Raw genomic sequence first — 26833 nt, forward strand, 5'->3', positions numbered from 1 at the left:
GAGAGCATATGATCGATGTTTACTATATTGATAACGGCAAAGAAAAAGGGGATACTATTAAAACATAAAGCAAACAGCTGCGTCCGACGGATAGGAAAAAAAAAACACAAAAACAAAAAAGAAGATGCGATCTGGAAATGTTTCCCTTTTTAGGACAGCCGGTGGAATTAATTGCCCGAGTAATTGATATGCGATGGCTGGTGTCTAGTTCACACCAGATAAACATCACTTTCATTACCGTATGCAACATGTTTATTACAGTATAATTTACTTAAGACAAGCGAGGTGTGATACCTAGACAAATATGGAAAAAGAGATATATTGTTTTTGGAAATGTTTCAAAAAGAACTGCAAACTGCAAAGTAAACCTACTATAAAACAACACTGTTTAAAACAACCGGCTGCATATTTTGACAATATCCTCCCAAGTATACAAATTCAAAATTACTAATTTAAGAACCCATGCACAAGGACAAAATATGAGCAAAAAATACCCCTGCTTATGGCAATAATCTACAGGTTTTACACCAATTATATATATAATTTTTTTTCATGGGTCCATGCTTACTTTCAACTTCCCTATTAGTAGGACGAGAAGTGCCGTCCAAGGTGACGTCACTCCGTCTCGCCGGCCAATCACTGCTGAGTTGACGCTCATATTAAGGGAAAGTTAGTGCTAAGCTAAGCAGCGTCTTTTTACTCTCATTGACATTTAAACAGTGGCAAATCCAAATGTAAAAATCGGACACTAAACTATCCAGATTTGTACTATCGGCTGTTGAAAGAAGTGTTGTATCCATCGGAGCATAATCATCAGATCAGTCAACCTGCACCGTTTATTACAGGTATATCTTTCTTATAATTAAACCACCGTTATCTTGCTTTAATTATTTATATTTTCGCTTAATTAACTTTAGTTTTTTTTTTTTCTTCTTCTTCCTTGTATGTATTCTGGATATTTGTTTCAAACACCGTTTACGCAGTTTCAGTTTATTAACTTATGTGCTATAGCGGTACCTATTAGTTTATTAAAGCTGGCTATTGGTAATGCAGTTGTATTAAATGTGCTTATATGGTTCTGTCATTTCAAGGCGACAGGTGTTGACCATTTATGATTCCTAAAGTAACTTCACAAACAATAGTTTGCATATGGTACCATGCGGCGCAAACTTTTTAACGTGTTGATAGTATTAAGCTATTAAAAGGTATGAATGTGCTTGGGGCTCTAAGCTCAGAACAAAAGTAAAGAATGCAATTCACTAGTTTGGACAGCATTTAAAATCTCAGAACAATGTGTCTTGAGCTTTACAATGCCATATAATTAACAATTTGCACTGAAGTAGAACACTGGCTTCACGTTACAGAATCCTGTGTCACACCCTCGTTATCACCAGCGTTTGGTGTTAGCTTTAACACATCTAGCAAACTGTTGTACCGGGACATCAAGAAGTGAATGTTACATCGTATAAAAAAGCCTATCATTGCCAGGCTTTGTAGTATAATTTTTTTTTTTTACGAAGTCCAGTTTTTGTACTTTTAGTTTTTGAACCAAATCAGGAATCTATGTCACAGCTTCCATTTGTGGAAAGAATGAAACGCACCGAAACCTGTCTGGACAGCACAAGACATATGGGCAATAAATACCTAAGAAAGAACCAAACTGTTAATATAGTATTTACGCACATTTTAATATTACAGAAATCAATGTTATTTTCTTTGCAGAAACTAGAAGGTGAGCAACTGGCCTAAATAGATATTAAGTCTTAAATAACATTTTATTCACACGTATCACACATTATTTAAACATACTTATATCCCATTGGTTTGCTACCCTCATAATGCCTTTAAGAAAAGCAGCCACATATGAACAATATACCTCTGCGACAAATCAAGCGCCCTGGATTTCTGACCCACCTCCCTAATTAGGGATGTTTATTGGAGATTGTGTTGATCCAGCTGTCGTGCCAAAGCTGTGACACAGTTACCTCCGACCAGATAGTCTTTTGCCTGCTTATGCTTTCAATTGTGCAAGCAGTGCATTCAATTTTAGCTATACCAAATGTGTGCCTGGAATTTAATTTAACAAGCATCGACCCATAATAATATATCTTAATGTGTTTTTAATTACATTAGGAACACGTGAACAGCATATAGGCCTATATGTATAGTGCATGTAGATAGCTTCTTATTACATATGTATGATTGTACTGAAAAAGCACATGCCTTCCTTGTCCCCTGTCCTTATATATTGTTTCTAAATATCATTCCTACATAGATTTAGACTGCTCATTGTGAGATGTTAAAATGGAAGCCTTTAGGTGTCACGTGTATGTGGTTTCCAATTATATATTTCCATTGAGTTTGACGCAATGGCAAAGCACTTCTTCATCACTGCATTGCTATAGTGAAACACAGACAAGGATTATGAAGTGGTTCAGCCTTTTGATCGTGTTCAACAATATGCTCTAGGTGCAAATAAAAATCGCACAAAGCCCCTTAGTGGCTTGATTAACACAAAGATTAAGTGTTGGGCGGTTTTGACAGATTAGCCCAATCATTAGCATTACAAACTCGGTAAAGAACCGCTGGCAGATGTTTACATCAAAAATAAGATAATCTACAGAGTTGGCCTTAGCAAGTAATACTTTCTCATATTATTTTATTGTTGTTTTATCACAATGAGGATTTAAATATGGCTTGATTTTTTTTAACTATGCGGAATATTTCATTCTGAATTATACAATATAATGTATTATTATTATTATTATTATTATTATTTATTATTATTATTATTATTATATTATTATTATTATTATTATTATTATTATTATTATTTTTGTCTGGAAAAAAAGTTAAAGCATGACAAATTGGCCTACAGTTTGTGTAATAAGGGTTCTACTGAAGGCAAATGCGTGCTAGTTAACTGGACGTTTCAGAAGCATGTTGTTTTTTGTTGTTTTTTTTTTTTTAAACACAAGCAGACGTTACCTATCCTGCAGGCACAAGCATTCTAGAATAACATGTCAGAGAGGGTGTATTTATTCAGATTACAGACTGGACTGGACAACAGGAAATAAATAAATAATATTTCTGGATATTAAAAAAGTGCTTTGCAACTCAGATAGTAATAGAACTAGACTGAATAAGCCCAACTGTGTAATTACTATTTTGATCACATTAGAAGGTGTGGAAATTGCGCTGTAATTGCTCACTGGTTTTGCCATGATACCGTGTTTAAAGTAATTGTTTAAATTCACAAGACTATTCTCACTATATCACCTTTTTTTATCTAAACATAAATTGATGTTAACATAATGTTAATTATTATAGCTTGAATTACAACATACTGAATAATTTAAATGGTATACTTTCATTTAATATTCATGTTCATTAAAATACACCATATATATTATATATATATTATATATATAATATATCTATATTATATATATATATAAATACCGTCATTTTTTTAAATTGTAGAAGATTTTTTTTATGTGTATGCAATCTGAAAAAGGATAAATTAGACTTGTGTTTATTTTTCTTCACTAAATGATACAGTTAATATTAACGGTAAATGTCTTCATTGTAATTTACAAGAAGTACACATTAACACACACACACACACACACACACACACACACACACGCACACACATATATATAATACAATGTTTCAAAATTAAGAAACGTTATATATAGGCCTATAACTTATTGTATTAGTAATACTCCTCACATTTGTATTTATTATTATATTAAAAAGTATATCAAACGTATTAAGTTGGTATATAGGCCTATACATATATTATTCTTATTCTTATTAGTAGTAGTGTGGGAGGAATCAAAAGCCAGTACTGTTAATAAAACAATACTTCAGCGGGCACCGGTACCAAAGAACTGTATGCTTGCCTTGTGTTAAAATGGCGTCCCTCAGCTACTCTTTAATGAGTAAAGTTTACATTGATTTATTGCTGTTAAGTTTTCAAGCAGGGTGCGTTCTTTCACACAATTGTTTTGTTCGTATTTAAGCAAGACCAATGCATGTTATTTTATTTTATGATGCACACATAGCTATAGGAAATATGTTGAGTCAGTTGTAAAAGCATCGTTAAGTCAATTTCAGTTACCCATTTTTGGGAGCCCTACCCCTACCCCCTACCCCACCCCTCCATCTACCCACCCCATCTCACATCCATCCGCCCGCCCTACAATTAGAGAAGTATTGAGATGATAAAGTTCTCTTTGGACTCTCTCATTGGCTCTTGAGGCCCCCTTTCACTAGATTCCTGATAAATCAATGGCAGCCAATGCACCCAGTCTCTTTTGTTGATGGTTTCGAATAGACCTTTCTCTCTCCAGGAATGACGTCAGCCGCATTCAACATTTCCCTCCCCTTATGATTTTTTTTTTTTTTTTTTTTTTTTTTTTTTTTTTTTGTTTAAAACTTTTTTAGAAGGGGCACAAAGACCATTTTGCCCCAGGGAAAAATAGCAACAAGATTAGGGTTTATTTTAAAAGCATTGCATTAGTTGGTGATAATCCGAATTGGGCTAATTGATAGTCTGTAAAATCGCAAACGTAGCCTGGAGATCTCGTCTAGCTTTCACCCCTTAAATGGACTAAAAGAAGATTAATTTTATTATCAATCCAACAAGTTTCTTTTCCATCACTCTGATTTAGTAGAAGGGTTTGTCACGATTCTGCAATATATATTATTCAGTCTTTAAGAAACCAACAGGGCGGATTTACAGCTTTCCAGAGAAATACATACTCTATTGGAGCTACCTCTTCCAGGAATAGCTGCTCCGGGCTCCCACTTCTACAAATTGAAGAACAGGAATCGGGTTTGTACTCCAAATAGATTGAGCGAGATAGGATTTGCCATTCATGCACGTATCAACTCTTATACAGTTTTTTAAGCTTTTTTTTCTTTCCGCTGTAGCGGTAGAGTTTTTATGTGTTACCGTTCCCTATCTTCAAACATAATATCCATGTTGTTTAGCTATGTATTTTACCTTATAGGTGAAAAAAAACCCACAGATAAATAGGTACCTGCTTAGCTTTCTCGTCGAATTCATTGAATCTACATCGATCTGAAGATGATATTTATTTAGCAAAAAACACAGTAAATGTAATAGGGTTGTAATAAAGCAGCAAACTCTTGCAGTTTAACGGAACCAGAAGTCAAGTATAAAGCAGTCTTGTCGTTTACATAATATTCCTCGAAGTATCATTTTATAAACCCATGCAAATCTATATCAACACTTCATAATCGTGTGTGCATTTCAAAGTAGATCATCATCAGCTCTGGCCGAAAGTTGTGTTTTTTTTTTTTTTTTTTTTTTTTTATCACCCTATAGAATTAACAGAATTTTGCTTCTTCCAGTCGGATGAAACCCGCTGAATAATGCTGCGTTGATATATTGATTTATATACTGCTTCGTAAAACTGACAAACAATTGAAAATGTGACATTTTAAAATCTAACATAAAACAATGTGCTGCTATTATGGCTTTTGATTACATGATGTAAATAAAATATCTAAATTGTGTTTTATTATTATTATTATTATTATTATTATTATTATTATTATTATTATTATTATTATTATTATTATTATTATTATCATGTCTCAATCCTAAAATTATAGGTAATACACAACTTTTGGCATAGCTATATATATAATAGAAAATATAAAACACATAGAGAAAGCAAACACCCGCATTGTATTGGCGCAGATTAAACTCATAACAGTGTGTATATTTTGTTTTACCTGACATCTTTCAATTACGACTTTTCTCCGACAGGTGTCTGATTGTTTTTATCACGATTGCAATTTCTGTTTTTGCCAAGTTTCTGATTGAACGAAATATCATGACAATGTCATAACAAAAACGTCAGTTGCAAATTAAAAAAAAAAAAAAAAATAATCCATCAAAATGTTTTTTTTTTCTCGCTTTCTGTCCATAACGTTTGCAGTAAAGCAATGCGTTAAGTTTCCATGCACAGAGCCATAACGTGACTTGAAGAATTTATTCTGAAAAAAAAAAAACTCCTTTATTTTGGCCTCTTCAAAACCCAGTATTTATCCTACAAAGCACAGGCGTCATGGAAATTGGCATTGGGTTACAAGCGAGAGAGGGGGAAAAAAATTATATCTGAACAAGTTATTTGAAAATATTAGAAGTGGCAGCTTCTCTGCAGGACGGGATATGACAGTGCATGACGGTCCGGGAAACTCATTATCCAGCTCCTATTGAGGCGTCCTTTCACTCAGATGCAAACTCTTTGGCAGTGTCGTTTGTCTCCTCATTGTATTTTACTTAGGAATGCAATGGTTGTCAGGACTCTTATTCACTTTCAAGATACTTTATTGATGAGCTCTGACTTTTAGCACTTTTCACATGTCAAGAGAAGTCAAGTGTATGCATCCACGACTTTATTTTATGCTTTGCGCGTTCCAACACTTATTTTCCCCATCTTTGCTTGACTTTCTTTTTCCCCTCTGCTTTCCTTCCCCCCCCCCTCTCTCTCTCTCTCTCTCTCTCTCTCTCTCTCTCTCTCTCTCTCTCTCTCGTTTGAATTAATGATTGGAACGCCCTGAGCAGACTGGTGCTCCCAGTGTTACCTCGAATGCAAGCTCTGAGGGGTTGCTTTGGAGTTTACTGAGGTGTTCATTAATAGCCAGGCATTCAACAAATGTAGTTCTGGTGTGTGGTCATGGCTGCAAAGCCATTTACTTACTTGCCCTGTTATTTTCTGGCAGCCATAGAAGTGTCGCAGCTTCTTGGAAATGATCAATTAAAATTAACAGAGCTTGCGTTAAGCAGACAAGGGTCGTTATTACAAGGAGAGAAGCCTGCAGTATACGCACGGTTCGTTTTGGTTGCAAATCTGAGGGTTCCTTTTAGACGAGATATTAAACTCCGAGTCAACAAAAGGCACGTGGGGAAAGTTTGTGATTGTTTTAGTAAGTACACTTTGGAGGCCTTTTACAAGAGCACTTGATACACAAGTACACAGTGAGGCTGATGTCTCTTTCTTCCCATAGAAAGATGTGTAGTGCTCCTAGCTAGAGGCAGTTGACAAAGCACTTGTTCAAAAATATTTATACATCGTTAGCATCTGAATGTTATTTTTCTTCTTAGCTCCTAATCTTTTAATGTGCAAATAGAGCATCCGCTGAACAAAGGGAAAGCACAAAGTAATGAGTAAAACACAAACAAACACAAATTACATTTACCGTCCAACAGTAAATCATTGATTGATATTTAGTAATCATTGATATATATTTATATATATATATATATATATATATATATATATATATATATATATATATATATATTAGTTATCATCATAACAACAAAACAAAAAAATGTCCGTTACAATAAACGTACTATTTGACGAAGTAGTTTAATGCGTCGTCAAATTAGGCGAGCGAGGTGGGCTTGTTCAAGAAAAAACACAAGTACCTTTGTTTGATCATCAAGGAAAAGTGACCTACATTCAGGTCAACCCAAACCACTCTTGCCAGTTGAGCGGTTAGAAACGGCGAGGCATCCAATCAGCAGCTCTGAAGCATGCCCGTTGCTTTGCATGAGGCAATATCGTGTGTGTGTGTGTGTGTGTGTGTGTGTGTGTGAGAAGTGCATTTGCATGTGTGGAGTGATTAGTGGGTTTGAATAGAGAGCTCTGGCTCGGACTCATTTCCCGCTCTGGTAAAGGCGCAGAGGAAGTGTTTTGCTCGAAGATGATGATAGAGGTCAGGCTTTGCTAATGGGCCAGTGAAGAGTAGTGGCGGCGAGGCATAGACCAGGAACACATACATTGATACACTTGTACTATCACCAATCAGCATAGGTGTGCTCGCTCGCTCTCTCTCTCTCTCTCTCTCTCTCTCTCTCTCTCTCTCTCTCTCTCTCTCTCTCTCTCTCTCTCTCTCTCTCTCTCTCTCTCCGTCATACACACACACATACAAACACACACACACACACACACACACACACACACACACATATTTGTGTCTCCACAGTCCCTGACACCCCACTTTATCATCAATCTCTGTCTGCTTCGCAGGGGTTTCAGCTTGTGCACAAGATCACTGGAAAAACTATTTTACTGCCAACTCTTACAGGAAAGTCGCCATCCTTGCGATTCATTGACAGGAGTTTTGATAGCGTCGAAGATGCCTCATGAAGGTAGGTTCGGATAATTATTGTCACTCCTGAGTTTGTTTATACACTGAACCGTTTATGAATACTTTCAGTGATTGACTGTAAAATTATGTATAGTTTTATATAGTTGTGTGTAGAGCTGAATACATATATGCAGTCTTGCTTGGATGTTTACTGTATAGCATTGGGAGCTATAGACTGAATATCTTTGTAAGCAGTTAAAACAACAACAAAAAAAAAGTATACAAATCTAGCCGCATAACATCTGTAATTATTATATGAGCACTATAAATAAACTTTAGTAATAAAGTTTATAATAAATTAGTAATACATCTACATTTATTTTACATTTGAATTGCTTAAATATTGGCTACTTTCCATTTTTATAACAATAATAATAACAATAATAAGAAGAAGAGCAGCACCAGCACCACGAGAGAATGTCGCTGTAGCATGGAGTTTCTCCACACTGTTCGATGTTACAGCAAGCTTTTGGAGATTCTTTGTCAGGTTGGCCTCGTTGATTATTTATGTGCTTCTGTAAGTTATTTCTCGGTGTTTTCGGAAAGTGTAATGCTTATTTACGACAAGAAAGAGTAAAAAGTCACATTAGGCCAAGTCAGTGATCAGTATACAGAGAAGCGATGACCCGGTGAGGAAGAGTGTCAGATTAAATCAGATTTGCTGGCGATTCAACCAAGGGCTTCCACGAAAACTCCTTTACGAACCTGTTACAGCTTTATCCCCTATCTGTCAGCTTCCGAAAATACAAAATCACACATCCTCTATTAGAAGTGCAAATACAAAATATAGTATAATTGTGAAAATAAATCCTTCACCCGTGCTTGTTGGTAATTACAAATTAAAAAAAAACAACCAAAAAAACAACCAAAAACGTTATCATCGTGATGTAATACGACTACGTTTTCTTTATTTTGTTCCTTATTATTACTTACTGAATAATGTATTCTCAATTAAATAAATGCGTAATAAAATCTACATAAAAAGCATATTATCCAATGAATATATTTTGTGTTAAATCGTGAATCAAAATGATGACATATAAATAAAAACACACATAACACGTTTTTGTATATTATTGCTGTGCAGTATATATTAAACCTGAGCAATGATTATTTTCCATTATATATATATATATATATATATATATATATATATATATATATATATATATATATATATATATATATATATATATATATATATATAATAAAAAATGTTCGGTATACAAATAAATACACGTAACACTATCTTTTTTTATACAAAAAAAGCGTTAAAGTCGATTAGTCAATATATTAGTTTATTATGCATACGGCGTGATTTGATAACAGGGTGTGTGAGGCTACTAATGTGTTTCTACATGTGAAAGAAGTACATTTACAGGCCCAAATAAGCATGTTAAATTTACTGATTGCAGTTGCAGATTAGTGAAATAAAAGCAATGCAGATTACGCCTAACCCCATCAACGGCGGATAATGTTTTCACTTAGAAATTAAAAAAAAAAAAAAAACGCGTTCATGCATTAATTCGCAAAACTCAAACTATCTCGCTGTGTTTTGCTAAACACGCTACAGTGTGTGAGAATATATATGGCAGGAATGTTGCTTCCGGGGGGGTTTGTGGATTACAGGTTGTTTTTGCTAATCGTCGGTTATTATTATAGATCATTAGTATGGTTGTTAAGGGGGACCTGTCTCTTATATCTGACAGTAAAAACTTTATTTGTTTTGTAATGGCAGGGGTTTAGCTTTGAGCTGAAGGGAAGGTTAACAAGTGTTAGACAGTTTCTCATTAGGAAAAATGAAGTGAGACCCTTCCGAAAAATATTATATAGTAATACAGTACTTGCTGTCAATTATAGTTCGCGACTAATTGTAGGAAAGTATGGGTTTTGCTGGTCTTTGACATGCTTGTATAGAAGTTTAGTTAAACGTTCTATGTTGTTAGTAAGGTACTTCCATGGTAGTAAATATTTACTCCGTATCAGCGACAAAATGGCTCTTTGAAGTATGTTTTATAGAGCCTCGTTTCTTTGCTTCAGTGGCTTGTCACAGGTGTTTTCTTTATTTTGTAATGTATTGTTATATGCAGGCCGAACCCTCGACGGGCAGTTATTAGAGGAGCTGGATGAATATCCGGGTAAAAGGAGAAAATTAAAGCTATTTCATTATTGTCACCCTTCTTTTTTTTTTTTTATCAAGCCGCTTGAATGGGTTCTTTATTGCAATTGTCTTTTCCCAATTGAGCGCCCTACTGGGCTGTTGTATCTTTTTACAACCCCTAACAACTCACACCAGTAACACAATCACCTCCAGATATTTATAACAAGAAATTACTTTTATATTTCCCCAAAGAGAGGCGAACAAAAAAGCACTGGGCCCAGGCATCGGGTCACGCCAGACTCCGAGAAAGGGGCGAACAAAAGTTTGTCCAGTTCTTTTTGTATGTTTGGGAGTTGTTGGTAGTTTAGTTGGAAGCTGTGTTGCTGGTTGGGGAGCCAGGGTTTTTCTCTCTGGGTTTGGGTATAGAAGCAGAATGGAAGTCATTGTTCAAATTCAGTAGGCTTTGTTGAACCGTCCTCACCCCCTCCTGTTTTTAGTTTTGAAAGCACTGAGGCGAGGGAGACAAAGTGTGTCGCAATACACTGGAAATAAATAGGATCTAAAGAGAAAGAGAGAAGTTAATCAAAATGAGTTAACAGCTATAAAAACTATGTATTTGTTTTGCACGAGAATTAAAATAAATATAGAGCCGCGCATCGTTCTTACAGTATCTACGCGTTAACCCCTAACCACTAATGAACATTAAAATGCTACAATACCGGCTCAGCGTTTTATTATCAAAATTGTATATCATGCGTAAAAATGGTCACAATGTAAAAAATAAAATAAAATAAAATAAAATCTAGCTATTTTTTTGTGCAATGAAAGCCCCCACGCTTAAACCCCAGTCTCAGTTACTATGCGTAAGCAATTTATTTTTTCACAAGCAGGTGCAATGTTCCGTATAGAAGGCGAAACAAATATAATGCGACTAAAATTATAGTTGTTGCTATAGAGATCAAAGACAAAAGGCCTAATGCGATGTTGTAAAAATATGAAAAAGATACTACATACAGGGTGTCTTACTATATATTGTTTTGCTTCATCCTAGAGGGAAGACATTAACTAGAGAGAAGCAGATGAGTGACTCGTTAAATAGTTTTTAGAAGACAATCTGCACTAACCAGGCAAGTCTTTCGCGTTCTGTATCGAAGCTTACACATAAGCTACACAAATATACCGTTAAATGCACGTTTCAAAGAAAACAACGTGTTTGCATGCTGCACAATACGCTATGAACTGTTAGAATTACTGTATTACATACGATGAAAATGAATGCATGTTTAAGATTAATAAAGCTTTTCTTTTAAAGAAAGCCATATAGTTCTCAAATTATTAATGGAGATGTTAAACTGGTGTGTGTTGCTTCCTTTGATTAACCCTATTTTATTATTAATAGAATACTATAAACGAACCACGTGGGAATCTGGCGTAGCATCCACTATGCAGAACAGTAAGTGACACTTTTGTATATTTCTGTTGTGGTACGCCTGGTCATAACTAAACAAGGAGATATTTAGCAACTAGTGCAATGCGCGGGATTTGGTACAGGCGTTAAGGCTGACTGGGCTGTTCTTTAAAATATATTTATGTGTCGGTAATGCAGTCACATACTATGGATTATTTTTAAACGAACGCAAACTGAAGTCAGCGGAGCTTTCCAATCACTTGTAATCCGTTCTCTTTTAAAAACGCGTCCTTAAAGTAGACGAATGTTTGCTTGTGGTGTGTTTGTGTCGCTTCTGTTGTCATCATAGTTAAATCGCATTTTGGGGAGCAAAAGCTTGGTGAGTGCATGATGGTTATATAATAACTGTCTCGGCGTATACAATGACAGCACATTACCATCTGTGCATTTATGATTAATTCCTACCTGGAAACAATGTGGCTTTATGCGTGTGGCTTTGACTTCACGGTTCTTATTACAATGTAAGAGACGTTGTAATACAAAGTGGAACCGCGAGGCTTCTTGACATATTTTAAAATATTCTAGAACCCTGTAAGTAACATTAATGTCGATTTCAGAACGTGTTAGACTACATATCCACTGACAGAATTACACAAATAACAGCTTCGCATTGTTCTGCTCCACCTAACATTAAATACTTGTTTTCTGAATTACTGCTCGGAATTGTTGAAAGTTTGCATGCAAACATGAAAAAAAAACATTCTAAATGAAGTTCCATTTTTTATTTTTTTTATAAAAAATGCACGACGGCTAGTTATTTGCATACAATTATGTCGGACCCTCTGAAAACTTTTGAAACCTGTTCTTTAAAAAAAAAAAAAAAAAAAAAAAAGACAACATTAATAACAATTAAAGTAGATAAAATACACAGTTTATAGATTTAATTTGCAACAAATGGTTATTTACAAGAAATACATTGGTTTTTTTTTCCCCCATAAAATACCCAAATGAACCCATGTGTATTATTATTGTTAAATGACACCAAACTGATGCTAAAAACACATAAATGCAAAATGCACAGAACCAAGAAAATGCGTGATGTGTACAGATACAAAAAATACACGAAACTAGGTCAAATAGTCAAATACAATTGCAAATAGCCCTGATAAAGCATAGCCAATGAAATACATTATTCGTGTGAATACATATAACGTCAATGCAAATAAAAATAGCTTAATTTTCAATAATCTTAAGAATGTATAGGACACATTCCAATGTGTAATGAAGTTCAAAAACAATAATTTCAAAATCATTTCAATTTGCTTATAGTAAAAAAAAAACAAAAAAACAAACAAAAACAAAAGCAAAACAGTGGGCCGTTGATTTCTGGGTCAGCATGTGTTGTGTATGGGCGCGTGCTTGTGTGCTTTGTGTGTTACAGAATGATCTCGTTTAAATAAAGTTGCTATTAATTTGATGGGGTTGATGCTAACGGAGTGGCATGTGTTACGGCGTGTGATCATAGTGCGAATTGCTGAGGAGATATCATTCTGGTGAAGCCTATAGCTTGTTTAAAGGTCTCGGCAGACTCTTCGGGCTTTGTGCTAATAACTCCTGGGTGTAGATGGTACAGAGCATGCAAATTGACACCATATGGTTTAGTTGACTAGCAATAGAATACAAGCCGCCTAATCGTTGCCACCGGGCGAGATCGACACCATTCACCGTAGGGAATTAAATCATGAAGTAACCTTTAGATTGAAAGTTTGATTTGATATACTTTTCTGACTGTTTCATTGATCAAGAGGACTTGTTTTAAAGGAGTAAGGAGGGGTGGTTCAATGGCCAGAGCCAATGAAACTCCAATGCACCTAACTGTAGGGCTACAAATAAGAGACTATTCATTACTCCTCATCCTGGAAATACACGAAGTCGCCAATCACTTTTGATTATTTCGTTACCCAGTTATGGACGGAATTAGAAAAGGAACGAGTTGGCTCTCTCATTAAAACATCCCAGTTGAACTTATACCTTAGTAATTGTCACCTTTTTCATTTTTTATTTATTTATTTATTTATTTATTTATTTTGATCATTCAGCTTTTAATGAATGTGTTTTAGCTTAATATGGTACAGAAAGGGAAGATTATTTTAGCAGGAGTCCGGTTACAGCGTAAAGGGTGTAAACAATGGTTGTGTAGGTTTTAATGTTAAACATCTGAATGTCACTTTTAATATATGAAGTATGAAGCGCGCCCCTATCGCCGTGACCGCGCGCAGCCCTTGGCTATCTTAAAACGAAGCTTCCCTTGAAGGATGAATGAGTAGAGTCCAATTTAGTCTGAGTGATATCCAAATGCAGTCAGAAAGGGTCGTTTTCTCATGCTACTATTTGTCGTGACGATGCAATTTTCAAAAGCAGAGCGCTGTCATAAAGTGGCATGCCTGCCACAAGTGTTCCCACTGATCTTTTCAATTAGCCTTCCATGCATGATCCAGGGCGACTTCCGCCTATTTCCAGAAATTAAGCTCAAACTTGACGTGCAGCTAGATTTATTTTAAAGACAAATGTCAGGGAGACTCATCATATTTCCCCCTCTTCTATATTTGGAGCTTATTTATGGCCAAGGAGCCTGTGCTCCTGGAGTCAGTTTAGCGGGAGGCTGCAAAGAGAGGAGAGCAAGCAGAGAACTAGAGCAGAGCAGAGATTTCTCCTCGCTTGAGCTTCAGGTTAGGTGTTTTATTGTACTAACTATTGCTGTTGGTTATTGCTGTTAACTTATAACATTGATTTGTATTCATTTTTTTAAATCTTGGTGGTTTACTATTGTATTGAAATAAATTAAAATTAATTTATATATATATATGTGTGTGTGTGTGTGTGTGTGTGTGTGTGTGTGTGTGTGTGTGTGTGTGTGTGTGTTGTGTGTGTGTGTAGTTATTAGGACGGTGCATGTGCAGAATAAGTCAAGTCTCATTGTAATAAGATTAGAACGAAGACATTCAGGTTTGAGAGTCGGCACTGCTGTCTCTGTCTTGGTGTTGTGAATTCTTTTTTTTTAGCTGAAACCAGGATGCTATTGTAGATCATCAGACTATATTCATTTGGGTTGTGTTTGCCAATAGGTTGGATTATTTGTGGAGAATCGTTTTGGATTTGCTCATTCGCAAAGATCGTGATAGAGAATCGATTTTATTTATTTATTTATGGATTTGTTTATTACTGTGTATGTCTACAATTAGTGATATCGCATTACAGGATGTGTTCTTCAATGTGATACACCTTGATTGTAGGAGTCTTAAGCCATAATTGTGTGCCATATTGTAACGAATTTGACAATATATATATATATATATTATATATATATATATATATATATATATATATATATATATATATATATATATATATATATAGTGTGTGTGTGTGTGTGTGTGTGTGTGTGTGTGTGTGTGTCCTATTGTGTGAAATATATTTTCTGTCCAAGTGGTGTTTCGCTTGCTGTAGAGTAAACAGTGTCGTTTTTGTTTTGTCCAGGTCACAGTGGAGTAAACCAGCTTGGCGGTGTGTTTGTCAACGGCAGACCACTGCCAGACTCAACCAGACAGAAGATAGTCGAGCTTGCCCACAGCGGTGCACGACCGTGCGATATCTCTAGGATTCTGCAGGTGACAGGATTGCTTTCTTATGTCTGAAAGATATCATATTCGTAAATGTCGTGCATTCATGTCTATAAAAAATGCTAACAATGTTAAGCAATGGTTTATTCAGTACATATTCAAATTATTTATGGCTACTTTATAAATGGATAGTGGATTTGCAAATGTTAATTGTAAAACAATAATCTACAAACATCCCATCAGACTTTCTCGCTATCAGCACCTACTAACAATAATTACACATTGGTCATTTAAAGTGATCCTATACATAGACTGTTATCGTTAACAAAAATCTTAAAATAAACTAAATGTACCATTCATGCAGTGGTGGATGAATACGTTTATCAGTATTCTTGAAAGACGTTGTGTGTGTGTGTGTGTGTGTGTGTGTGTGTGTGTGTGTGTGTGTGTGTGTGTGTGTGTGTGTGTGTGTGTGTGTGTGTGTGTGTTTGTAAAGCAAAGACTGTCTGCGGGTAGAAAGTGTAAAGAATTTGAAGCCATCCTGTTATATATTTGCAATTGCATTGCCCAATTTTTTTATCATGAAATTCCTTATATATATATGTAAGGAATGTAGTGATGTTTAGAGTGAAATATCCATTTTTACGGACCTTTTTTTTTTAATTCGGAGATTATGTGAAGGCTGAGATAAGAGCAGTTTTTGGAAAAGTGCAGAATAAGTTCTCATCCCATTTAAGGTATATCTTTTGTGTTATAGACCCATGCTGATGCTAAAGTCCAAGTGCTGGACAATCAAAACGTAAGCTTATCATTGTTTGAAGTATACTTATAAATTACATTTTAGTGGTAAAATAATATATGTGATTTGTGTCTATTGTTTTCTATTCAGGTGTCGAATGGGTGTGTGAGTAAGATCCTGGGCAGATATTATGAAACAGGCTCCATCAGACCTAGAGCGATCGGAGGAAGCAAGCCCAGAGTAGCGACTCCAGAAGTCGTCAGCAAAATTGCTCAATATAAACGGGAGTGCCCTTCGATCTTTGCCTGGGAAATCCGAGACAGGTTGCTATCAGACGGAGTCTGCACCAACGACAATATACCCAGTGTAAGTCTACTGATGAGTTAATCTGTACGAGAGAGGGTGAAACAAAGCATAGCATATAATGTGAAGTGATTCAATAGGCTTTCCAGTCTAAATAGCCTTGCATAACGGATTACCTAAACAATATACAGTAATGCAATCAATAACTTTGAAATTCAAATCATAATCTGCTGCCACTAAGAAAGCTCTGAGGTGTAGTTTATGTTTTTAAGTTATGTACGTTTGTTTTTCAAATATATTTATCTCTAAAACGCATATCGTAAAGCCCATGTATGCATATGAATAGTAAGGAAAAACACATGTAAATGTATTTCTGTTTGAGGTGAGAAAATGTGTAACTGCTATTGCGTTATGTATAAAATAAACCAAGAATGAACGTATGGCCTAATTAAAAGGTTTCAATGACAATCCGGAAGCTACGACTTGACTAATGAGAAAAGTTCGCGCGTGTCTTTCAGGTGTCATCAATAAACCGAGTCCTTCGCAACCTGGCTAGCGAAAAGCAACAGATGGGTGCAGATGGCATGTACGACAAGCTCAGGATGCTGAACGGCCAGACAGGGACTTGGGGAACCCGGCCGGGCTGGTACCCGGGAACATCAGTGCCAGGACAGCCTAACCAAGGTAATGGAGACCGCGGATAAATTGGGCTGCTTATTGTTTTCTGTCAATTTATTAGGCTTTATATTGGTTTAAACATCAGTCGTTTTCTGTTACATAGTTTTAAAAGCCTCCCTCTTAATACTTTTGATAATGTCAAAGGGGTGTCTGTGAGATATCATTTCAACGCATTCATGGTACGTGTGTATTTCCTCTCATTGAGCTCTTAAAATATAAATAAGATGACACAGGGGAGCACAAAACATCAAATAAACTATTATTATTATTATTATTATTATTATTATTATTATTATTATTATTATTATTATTATTATTATTATCCCCTTTAAGTACACACGTGCAAAAAGATCACCCCCCCCCCCCCCCCGTTCGACGTCGGCTATATCTTGTGTACACTGCAGTAGATTCATCTGCACCAGCAAAAATTTAGTGGTTTGGGTTTGGACGTTTTAAGAATTTATGTGAAAATGTGTCGTACCGATGTGATCTTTCTTGTTTGAAAGCAGGGGCTACCGTATTACAATTCTATAAGTCTGTGAGTGATATGGCATATGTTAAGTATTAGTACACTCACACTCCCTGGCTTGCACACTTGCGCTGTGTCTTTTGCATTTCTGCGTTGTTTTGCGCATCCACCTCCCTTTTCGTAGAGCCAGAACACCTTTTCTTCTGTAACAAATACATTCATGCTGATGGACTTGCCTCAACAACGTTAGTTTAGCTTTAGTGTAAAGGAATGCATGCGATATTAAAGCACTGTTTTTTTTTTTTTTTTTTTTTTATTAAAGGGTTGCAGCGACAACATAATGTAGAATATTTGTATGTTCAGTTAGTACTTACTACTGTAAACAGTTCCTTCAATGATCTCTCTGTTTGGGTTACGTAGACAGTGCGTGACTGTGGTCTGACCTTTCAACCGAGGTGTCCCATCCAGCAACGTGCATTTTCTCTTCCCCCTCAGAAAAATCAGCAACAGTGTGCGGAATATCTAGTTCAAAGGATGTTTCTGTCACACGCAAGAATTTGTTATGGGAACAATTCTGTCGCTATGTAATTGCTCATTAGAGAGCGTTTTGTTTCTCATTAAGGCGACATGAATAAGCGTCTAGTTGGAGGAGACAGCTGTAGAAATGTTCCACGGGAGACCCCTGGACACGATATGGCACCGCTTGTCAATTAGACGTGTCAGCTTTAAGAGAACTATACAGTATAAGAACGACACAAGAAAGATAGAGCAGAACTTGTCTGAATAATATCTGCATGAGTATTACTGAATCCCTTTCAATGCATACACAGTCTATGACAGAACCCCAAGGTGCTTTAGGGAAACGTCAATAGTGGATCATTTGAACACCCATTTGACTTTATTGTTCTTTAAAGACGCGCACAGACTGGTTTCATTTTTCTTCCGAAACACAAAACGTACTCTTAACAAATAAAACCACGGAACAAACTGACGTGAACTAAGTTGTTCAAAAAAAAGGCAAACACAAAGAGAATGTTACTATTTATATTCATATGAATAAACAAATAGTCATGATTGTTTTTAGTTATTTCTAAAACTTATTTTTAATTACCTATTCTTTCTTTCTTTCTTTCTTTCTTTCTTTCTTTCTTTCTTTCTTTCTTTCTTTCTTTCTTTCTTTCGTTCTTTCCTTGTTTGTTAGAATCCAAAACATATCGTTGGAACGGGTTTTCATTGCCCAATTACACAGTAATGAAGAGTGTGATGAAGCCGAGTACCCTAACAGTTGCTCTCCAGCCTCGTTAGCGGCGACGAGCCCGCGGGCGGAATCCCACTAAGAGGCAATAGGCTGCCCCTGCTTCATTCATTCCCATTTAAATTAATAAAATACAATCTCCTGCTGACTTTAACGAGCAGCTGTACAATCTCCGGTAAAACAGGTTCTTGCAAAATTCCTTGAGCGGACTATCTTTGGAATAACTTCCATACTCGGTATGAAAAAAAATCTAATACTGGAGCATAACATCGTGCACACCTTGGTTTCAAATTCCAGATATTTAATTGCATTTATTATTATTATTATTATTATTATTATTATTATTATTATTATTATTATTATTATTATTATATTCTAAATTGTTGCCTGCGTTTTATAAATTTAACAGTTTATGTTTGTGCTTACCTGTTAAACTATTCGATTTGGATTTTCAAATTACCCTAATAATGGCGGGCATACTAGTGTATAATTAAATCCAAATATATCTGTATTTTCCTTGTTTGCGCATCTGCATAACTTAACAATATATGAATGCATTTAATCTAAATTTGACATTTATACAAGTCATATTTAAAATTAATAAGCCCTCCCACTCCCTTTTGGAACATTCATCTGCTTAATGCTTTTTGCTTGCGCGGGGTGTTTTAAGAGGTTTTACGAATCCATTAATGAAAGCATAAGGAAGGGTTAGGTCTCAGAGGGGAACAAATATGGTCTCAATCTGATAAATGCCTTGTAACAGTGAATAAAATAATGGACACATCAGGACTGACAGAACGCTAAAAAGAGACGTCTCTATCCGGGAGAATTAGAAGAAACACTCTCCAGCGATTTAATGGGTTTTATTTATCACTGTGGCTGTCTGTTCTTATCTTTTTCTTATACGAGGCTTTAGGATTTAGACACTTTCTTTTTCAGCAGGTCCTACAATGTTTTTATCCGATCCCCTTAGCTGAAATGTGCCGCGATTGGTTTGTTATCTTTTTTGCTTGTTTTCCGCCTCATTGATTGAGACACCGCAAAACTAAGGGACGATTTTATTTCCCAGCGTCTTCTTTGCAGAAAACAAACCCTAAACCCAGCGTCAGTGGGCTGGCTAAGGGATAATAGGGCGCGCATTCACTCTTCTCTTTAGGGATTAGCTCTAGAAGGAGTTCTGGTATAGATACTGCCTATTGAGGACTTTCTTTTAGGGTCTTTAAAAAAAAACGAGTGAGACATTAAAAGAAGTAACTTGTCTGTCACTCCTGATTTATTTCTCCATTTCATACCTTTAAAAAAAAAGCCTTTCTCGATAACGTTGCCGGTTATATTATGTATACCGTACAGCTGCGCTGCCCAGTAACTTGCAAGAGAGGAACAATATGTTTGAATGCATATTTGATTGTTGGACAATTCGTTAAAAAAAAAAAAAAAACTACATTAGTTGCGCACTGACTTGTCAGTTGAAAACTTAGCCAATCTGTTTTTCTCTTGTTGTGCAAACAGGGCCAGTGTAGAGCTGTCGCTATTCAAAATGTTTGGGGTGATCTTTTTTTCCCTTCCCCTATAGAAAGTATAAATCCTACATGGCGTTGAGCTGCCCAGCCCAGGGGACAGTGATTAATGATAGTGGTGCATAAAGGTTAACATACTTCACTGAAAAGTCTGTTGACTGGGACCCTTGTGCTACAATGCGGAGCACAGCACGCCTCGAGAGAATCCCTTTGTTACCTTCTCAAATTGTGTCTTCAAAATTCTGCCCACGAAAGTTTGCCAACCCTCCTGCCCCAAGAGTTTCATAGTTTCCCTTACTCCGCTGGCATTGTGTGGTGGTGAAAAAGCCCCTTCTATTCAACTGCTGGTGGTCACCTCAAAAGATCTACGAACGCCCATATGGTGACTAGTATAGAAGAATCGCACTGTTTAAAAGGGGGAGAAGGTTTGGGTTCTAAAACATTTCAGAGGACCTGAAAAGGTTTTTTTTTTAACCACATTTTGTCACATTTCTCTTAACCCTTTGAGGACCGCGTCTATTGTTAGAATGTGATAAAAGAGTTCCGTTCAATCTTTTAAAATGAAAAGCATATTCGCACAGTATTTCACGGCGTGCAAACCAAAGATCGCAGTATTAATTTATCGCAGCAACTAAAACGATAAGACACACGCTACTCGCATACAGTCTTTCATACATATGACATTTAGAATTACTGCTCACAAGTAAAATTCGATTTTCAACAACGATAGCCTGTTCTTGCGATGATTTAATTACAGGCGTCAAGGCACACAGACTCACTCACACACTAGTTGAACAAAAACACGTAACGGGCATATTTTAAATTTCAACCTTTGCATATAAATTGAGTGCGCAGAATTTAAATAAAAAATATTATTAAAAAAAAAAAAGAGATTAAGGCGTATGTTAATATTGGTTACAAACTTCTAATCATTTTTAAACAGTTTTAATTTTTTTCTTATAATTTAAACGGTTTACAAGCAAGCCACGCCAATCCTGAAGTGGATCACCAGTAATTAATTCGTTTGGACTTTTTTTTTTTTTTAACTTAATGTTGAGAAACATCGCTTAACCTAGAGTACTGAAGTCCTGTGGCTTGTACAGGACAGTGGCGCTTTCACACGCGTCACTGTGTTTTCTTTGCACGATATGTGTTGCTAAAGCCTACTTAACACAGTTTTGTGTAAATTGTCGTTAATCTGTCAGCAAACATTATTAAACAGCGTTTGTTATTGTGTATTAAATCAATAGGAAGCCCAGAATGGGCCTGGATTTGTTTACATTTTCTTCTTTATTTTTCCAGATGGTTGTCAGCCGCAGGATGCTGGCGGTGACAACACAAACTCCATCAGCTCCAATGGAGAGGATTCAGACGAGACCCAAATGAGGCTTCAACTCAAGAGAAAGTTACAACGAAACAGAACGTCATTTACCCAAGAGCAGATAGAGGCACTGGAAAAAGGTACGAGGCCATGGGCCAGACATCATTTTTATCTGCTTGGAGAATCCAACATTAACATAATACTCTGAAATGACGTGCTCCCCTTTTAACTCGTAAAATCGTTTAATTTGCATAAAGGGCTTTTTCAAATACGCGATGATAATTCGGAGTTGTTGTTTTTTTTAACTGTAAGTGGCACCCCTTTAATGCATTTATTCGTTGATTTTATGGAGGAAAAATATTAAGACTACATAATTGTTGACTCTCAGGCAAGTGCAAATAGACTCACTGTCTATTTTACACAGAACGAACGTCATTGCGCTTATTATAGTTTTGGGTTCCTTTATTTGAATATGCGTTGATAATGCTTGTAATCCATGACATATTGTTTTTCACTTCCCGTACCCCTGTGTATATGTATTTGTTTACACACTGACGTCAGTTAACACATGTATGTTTTCAGAGTTTGAAAGAACCCACTACCCCGACGTTTTCGCCAGGGAGAGGTTAGCAGCCAAAATAGATCTACCCGAAGCCAGAATACAGGTAAGTACATATTTTATCAAAGGTTCGTGAAGCTTCGGGAGCTGGTTCATGCACAGTACGAATTATCCCGCATTGAACGTCAGAGCTACTAAGTTTGCTGTAAGCTGTTTGATCAGTGACAAGCTCCTATACTGCTTTCACCGTAAGACAACCTTCAATAACACCGTTTATTCTTTAAAGCTATATTTAGTTTAATTGCTGCTTTATAGAAAACTCAAATTGTTTTTGTTTTTTGGTCTTTCAGGTTTGGTTTTCTAACAGAAGAGCAAAATGGAGGAGAGAGGAAAAACTGAGAAACCAGAGAAGACAAGCCAGCAACTCATCCAGCCACATTCCCATAAGCAGCAGTTTCAGTACCAGCGTGTACCAGCCCATCCCGCAACCTACCACGCCCGGTAAGAATGCATATTCACATGCATAATGAGAAAATCAGAACCGTGTATTCAAGTGTCCAATTCACGACTGCCTTTTCTCCTCAGTGTCCTTCACCTCAGGTTCCATGTTGGGTAGAACAGACACATCCCTCTCAAACACATACGGTGCTCTGCCACCTATGCCAAGCTTTACCATGGCCAACAACCTGTCTATGCAAGTAAGTAAACCACCACAGTTCAGTAGGCATTTATATGGGGATTGATGGAGAATTCATTTTGCAAATACAGCAGAAGATCACACTAGGAAACTAATAAATGATTTGGTGTATAAGACTGTTTTTTTATTGTAGTCTCAAATAGTATTTGTTTCATGCATTGTGTGTCTAGACTAGTGGTTAGTTTAGCTTGGAAAAGTGTACATGGTTATGCACAAAAATATTTTAATGCATCCAGACACAGTGGAACCAAGACTCTAGGAAACTGACAATGTACATTGGCATTTAAGATTGGAAGGCAAAAACTATATAGTCCAGAAGCTAATATATTTTTCTCCCTATAGCCCCCAGTGCCCAGCCAGCCATCATCCTATTCCTGCATGCTGCCCACCAGTCCGTCAGTGAATGGGCGGAGCTACGACACATACACGCCCCCTCATATGCAGTCACATATGAACAGCCAGCCAATGGGCTCTTCTGGCACCGCCTCCACAGGTAGGCAGTGATCATTTTCAGTTTCTTATTGATATTTAAAGAAACAGAAATCATTCTTTTAGTAACCCCCGTGCTCACTCCACTTCTAAAATCATTGAACACTTTCACTACATGGATTGTTTTACCACAAAAAAAATTTCCTTTCATTCATTTACGAAGATCCAGTGTGATATATATATCATATATATATATATATATATATATATATATATATATATATATATATATATATATATATATTATTCGAGGAAGGTCTTATTATAATTTTTAAATTCATTAAGACAGTCTATTCAATGATGTGGAACTGAAGTTTTGTTTACCAATAATAGATTGGATCATAAACTGCAGCTTGTCACAATTGGAATTCAATACAGACATGGTATATACAGTGCATAGCCATTATTTCTCTGTCTGACTAAAACATAAAAATAATTAATTAGGTGAAGGTGCTTTCACTGTGAACCACTTTTATAAATTTACTGTCAACATGAATTTAGCACAAATTACCAAATTTGTGATCAAATCATGAAATACCAAAGGCGAGCTGTATAACATTTTTCCCACTTGCAAAAGAAACTGCGGTTTACAAATAAACTGTGTTCTTTAATGCATCGTGCAATGCAGGTCTTCAGCTCTACAGGAGACTACGATCTGATGTCTCTCTGTTTCTTATTGCAGGTCTCATCTCCCCTGGAGTGTCTGTCCCTGTCCAAGTTCCAGGCAGCGAACCTGACATGTCTCAATACTGGCCAAGACTACAGTAAAGAGAAGAGTTACTTCACATTGTGACTTTGTGGAGAAAGTTGGTTGTCCAGCAGTATTTTATAAAGAGAAGAAAGACTCTGAAAGCAAACATTTTGTACTGGAATTGTGCCCCGTGCTATAATTCTTGGCACAAGAAGACTTCAACATGGACTTCTGTAGAGTGTCAGGTGTTATATCCTAGAGATGGAACAAAACTGTCTTCATTTTCAGTTTCCAAACTTTAGTCATTTTTGGTGTATTTGTAAATGGCCATTTGTATGTTATTATGAAACAAGAACAATATTGGAGGGACTGTTGAACAGAGGTGGTCATGCAATTGTGCTGAAGAGGAAGCCATGATCAACAGAATCTGCCATGAACAGTTTTATCAACTTATATCAAGTACTTCTATCAATGTTTTTATCGATTGTGGACTCTGATGAAACAAGCTTGTATCATTTCACTGCAAGGCTGGAAGAAAAGACGCTATTTATGTGCAAGAACATTTATCTCTTGTTTTTCCCAGCTTGTTGGCAGATGAAAGTTTATGTGAAAAGAGGTAAATGGTGACAAGGATGTGAAAAAAACTTTTGGTAGGTAAAAGGTAGATTGTGTCTTCGATATAATCCAATTTGTTTATGTCGAAATGTAAGTATTTGTCTTCCCTAGAAATCTCCCAGAATGATTTCTATAATAAAAGTTAATTTCATTTATATTTCCCAGAATATTCTATAGATGTTTTATACACATTTTCATGCATTATAAAATACATTTCTTCTTTAGGTCAGATCCAAGTTAATTGTTCTTAGATATAGTTGTACTATAGTGTTTTACATTTTTGTGCAACTAGAAATATTTCATTTCTATAATTGATTAAAAAAAAAAAAAAAAAGAGATTTAAACATAAGTGTTTGGAAGTTGTTTACAACTACATATCAAAATTAACCATTGTTGATTGTACAAACATACCAAAGCCTTTGTATTTCATTTATTACACAATTTTCTTTTTAATCTTAGTCTTGTGTTGCAAATTTTGTAAACATTTTATATATATATATATATATATATATATATATATATATATATATATATATATATATATATATATATATATATATATATATATATATATATATATATATATAATCACACTTACACACACACACAGTTTTATTGTTTTTTACATTGGCTTAGAATATGTTTAACATCAGGCTACTACAAACATTCAGTTATTTATAACTTTAAGAGGCATAATTTCAGAATGGAATAATGTGCGTTTACTGATGGTCATATTTGTGGTGTGGAGATAAACCATGACACACGATCTGGGTTCTGCGTCAACACATTGCATATAAGATACAAGTCTATACTGTCTCTAAGTATTTTGATTTAACGTTATTTAAAATGGAGCTTTTTAAATGTATTTTGTGAAAACTATAAAATAATTTTGTGCAGTTTGTTAGTGTCTCAGTGAGAGCTTTATCTTCCATAAAACCTTTTTTTTTGCTTTTTTTAAATGTACCTTTTTTCTGGAATCTTAGCTTGGCAGATCAGACTTCTTTCTAAGGTATTTAAGAGGAAATGTTATAGTCTCACAAGGCCATTATTTATACAGACTGCACAGATGCTAGAAATTACATGTTGGTCCTATTAAAAACATAGGAAAGCCAACTAAATGCTTTTGTAGAAAGCTGTAACATACTTGAAGATGGTATGTTTTAATGTGGCCCTTTGCAAAACAGCATGAGTTTTCTCTTATTCCACTTTACCTCTTTCCATGTTTTTCGTCCCTCACACATACAGCCTGTAACACCCTACACATGTACACTATTTGAAGTCCACAGTAAAACCCCAATGTTCTCATTGCAAACATACTCAAAACAGACAAGCAGCCTAAGAAAAGGCCTGTAAGTCTTTTAAAAAGTTGAAAAAAAAGGAACTTCATTCTTTTGCTATTCATATAATGACTAGGTAGCGTCTTCCGTGAGGTCTTAACTTCTCAAATGTGACTTTTTTTCCTCCACAAGCTAAAATAATTGAAATTAATTTGCCTCGTCATTTAAACTGGTTCAAATGGATTTTCAAAAACATTTCAAATGGTTACAATATTAAAGTTTCCATGTAATAGTCTAGATATAATATAGTCTAACTTCAGGATGCATGTATGCGTGTGTGATTAGAGGGATCACCTATCTTCTGGTATAATCCCGTACACACAAAGCAAAGTGAATTTACGATCTCTACAACACCGCTCACAACATTCATCAGTATAGGTATAGACAGGCAGTGACACTGACAAAGCACATAAACCAAATTATATTGACAAGAAATTTGAGAGGTTTAACATCTGTCAAATCACCCTTAGTAATTTCAATGACATATGACCGAAAGAAAGCACTTGAAGGACCATTGGTACTTGACAAGGAGCTATAAAGTGACATGTGACAAGCGAATCTCATGCACTTGTTGCATAGAGAACAACAAAAGCCATCACTTCTGAAAAAGTGGGAGAAAAATGATTAAAAATGACAGCAAAGTTCATTTTTAGCAACAGGTTTAGACATAAAAAATAGAAACTAATTAGTATTATATGCCAAGGGACACAACCGTGACACCTGGCTGGCTACAATCTTAGTAACCCATCAAAATTGTTGTTTTCAATGACATTTAAAAAGAACAAGATCCTCAACATTCGGACCAGCTTTGCCTCAGGCTCATTAGTTACCAAAC

General features: G+C 35.8%; 1 protein-coding gene across 6 annotated transcripts; it reads left to right on the forward strand.

Annotated features, from left to right (window-relative positions):
* Positions 1-756: 756 nt before the first annotated feature.
* LOC121329904 (paired box protein Pax-6-like) lies at positions 757-24871 on the forward strand. 6 transcript variants are annotated; one of them, XM_041275920.1, is made up of 14 exons: positions 4487-4843; positions 8079-8200; positions 11352-11427; positions 11700-11753; positions 15246-15376; positions 16086-16127; positions 16218-16433; positions 16889-17054; positions 21592-21750; positions 22193-22275; positions 22520-22670; positions 22755-22867; positions 23209-23359; positions 24038-24871. In XM_041275920.1, the coding sequence occupies exons 4-14, from the start codon at positions 11744-11746 to the stop codon at positions 24121-24123; spliced, it is 1308 nt and encodes a 435-aa protein (XP_041131854.1). In that variant the 5' UTR covers positions 4487-4843; positions 8079-8200; positions 11352-11427; positions 11700-11743; the 3' UTR covers positions 24124-24871. The 6 variants fall into 6 exon arrangements, with proteins under 6 accessions (XP_041131851.1, XP_041131848.1, XP_041131854.1 ...); XM_041275917.1 differs by lacking the exons at positions 4487-4843; positions 11352-11427 and adding an exon at positions 757-845; XM_041275914.1 differs by lacking the exon at positions 11352-11427 and having other exon boundaries at positions 4486-4843.
* The last annotated feature ends 1962 nt before the right edge of the window (positions 24872-26833 follow it).

Source organism: Polyodon spathula, chromosome 17, assembly GCF_017654505.1.
Source record: "Polyodon spathula isolate WHYD16114869_AA chromosome 17, ASM1765450v1, whole genome shotgun sequence".
Classification (NCBI taxonomy): domain Eukaryota; kingdom Metazoa; phylum Chordata; class Actinopteri; order Acipenseriformes; family Polyodontidae; genus Polyodon; species Polyodon spathula.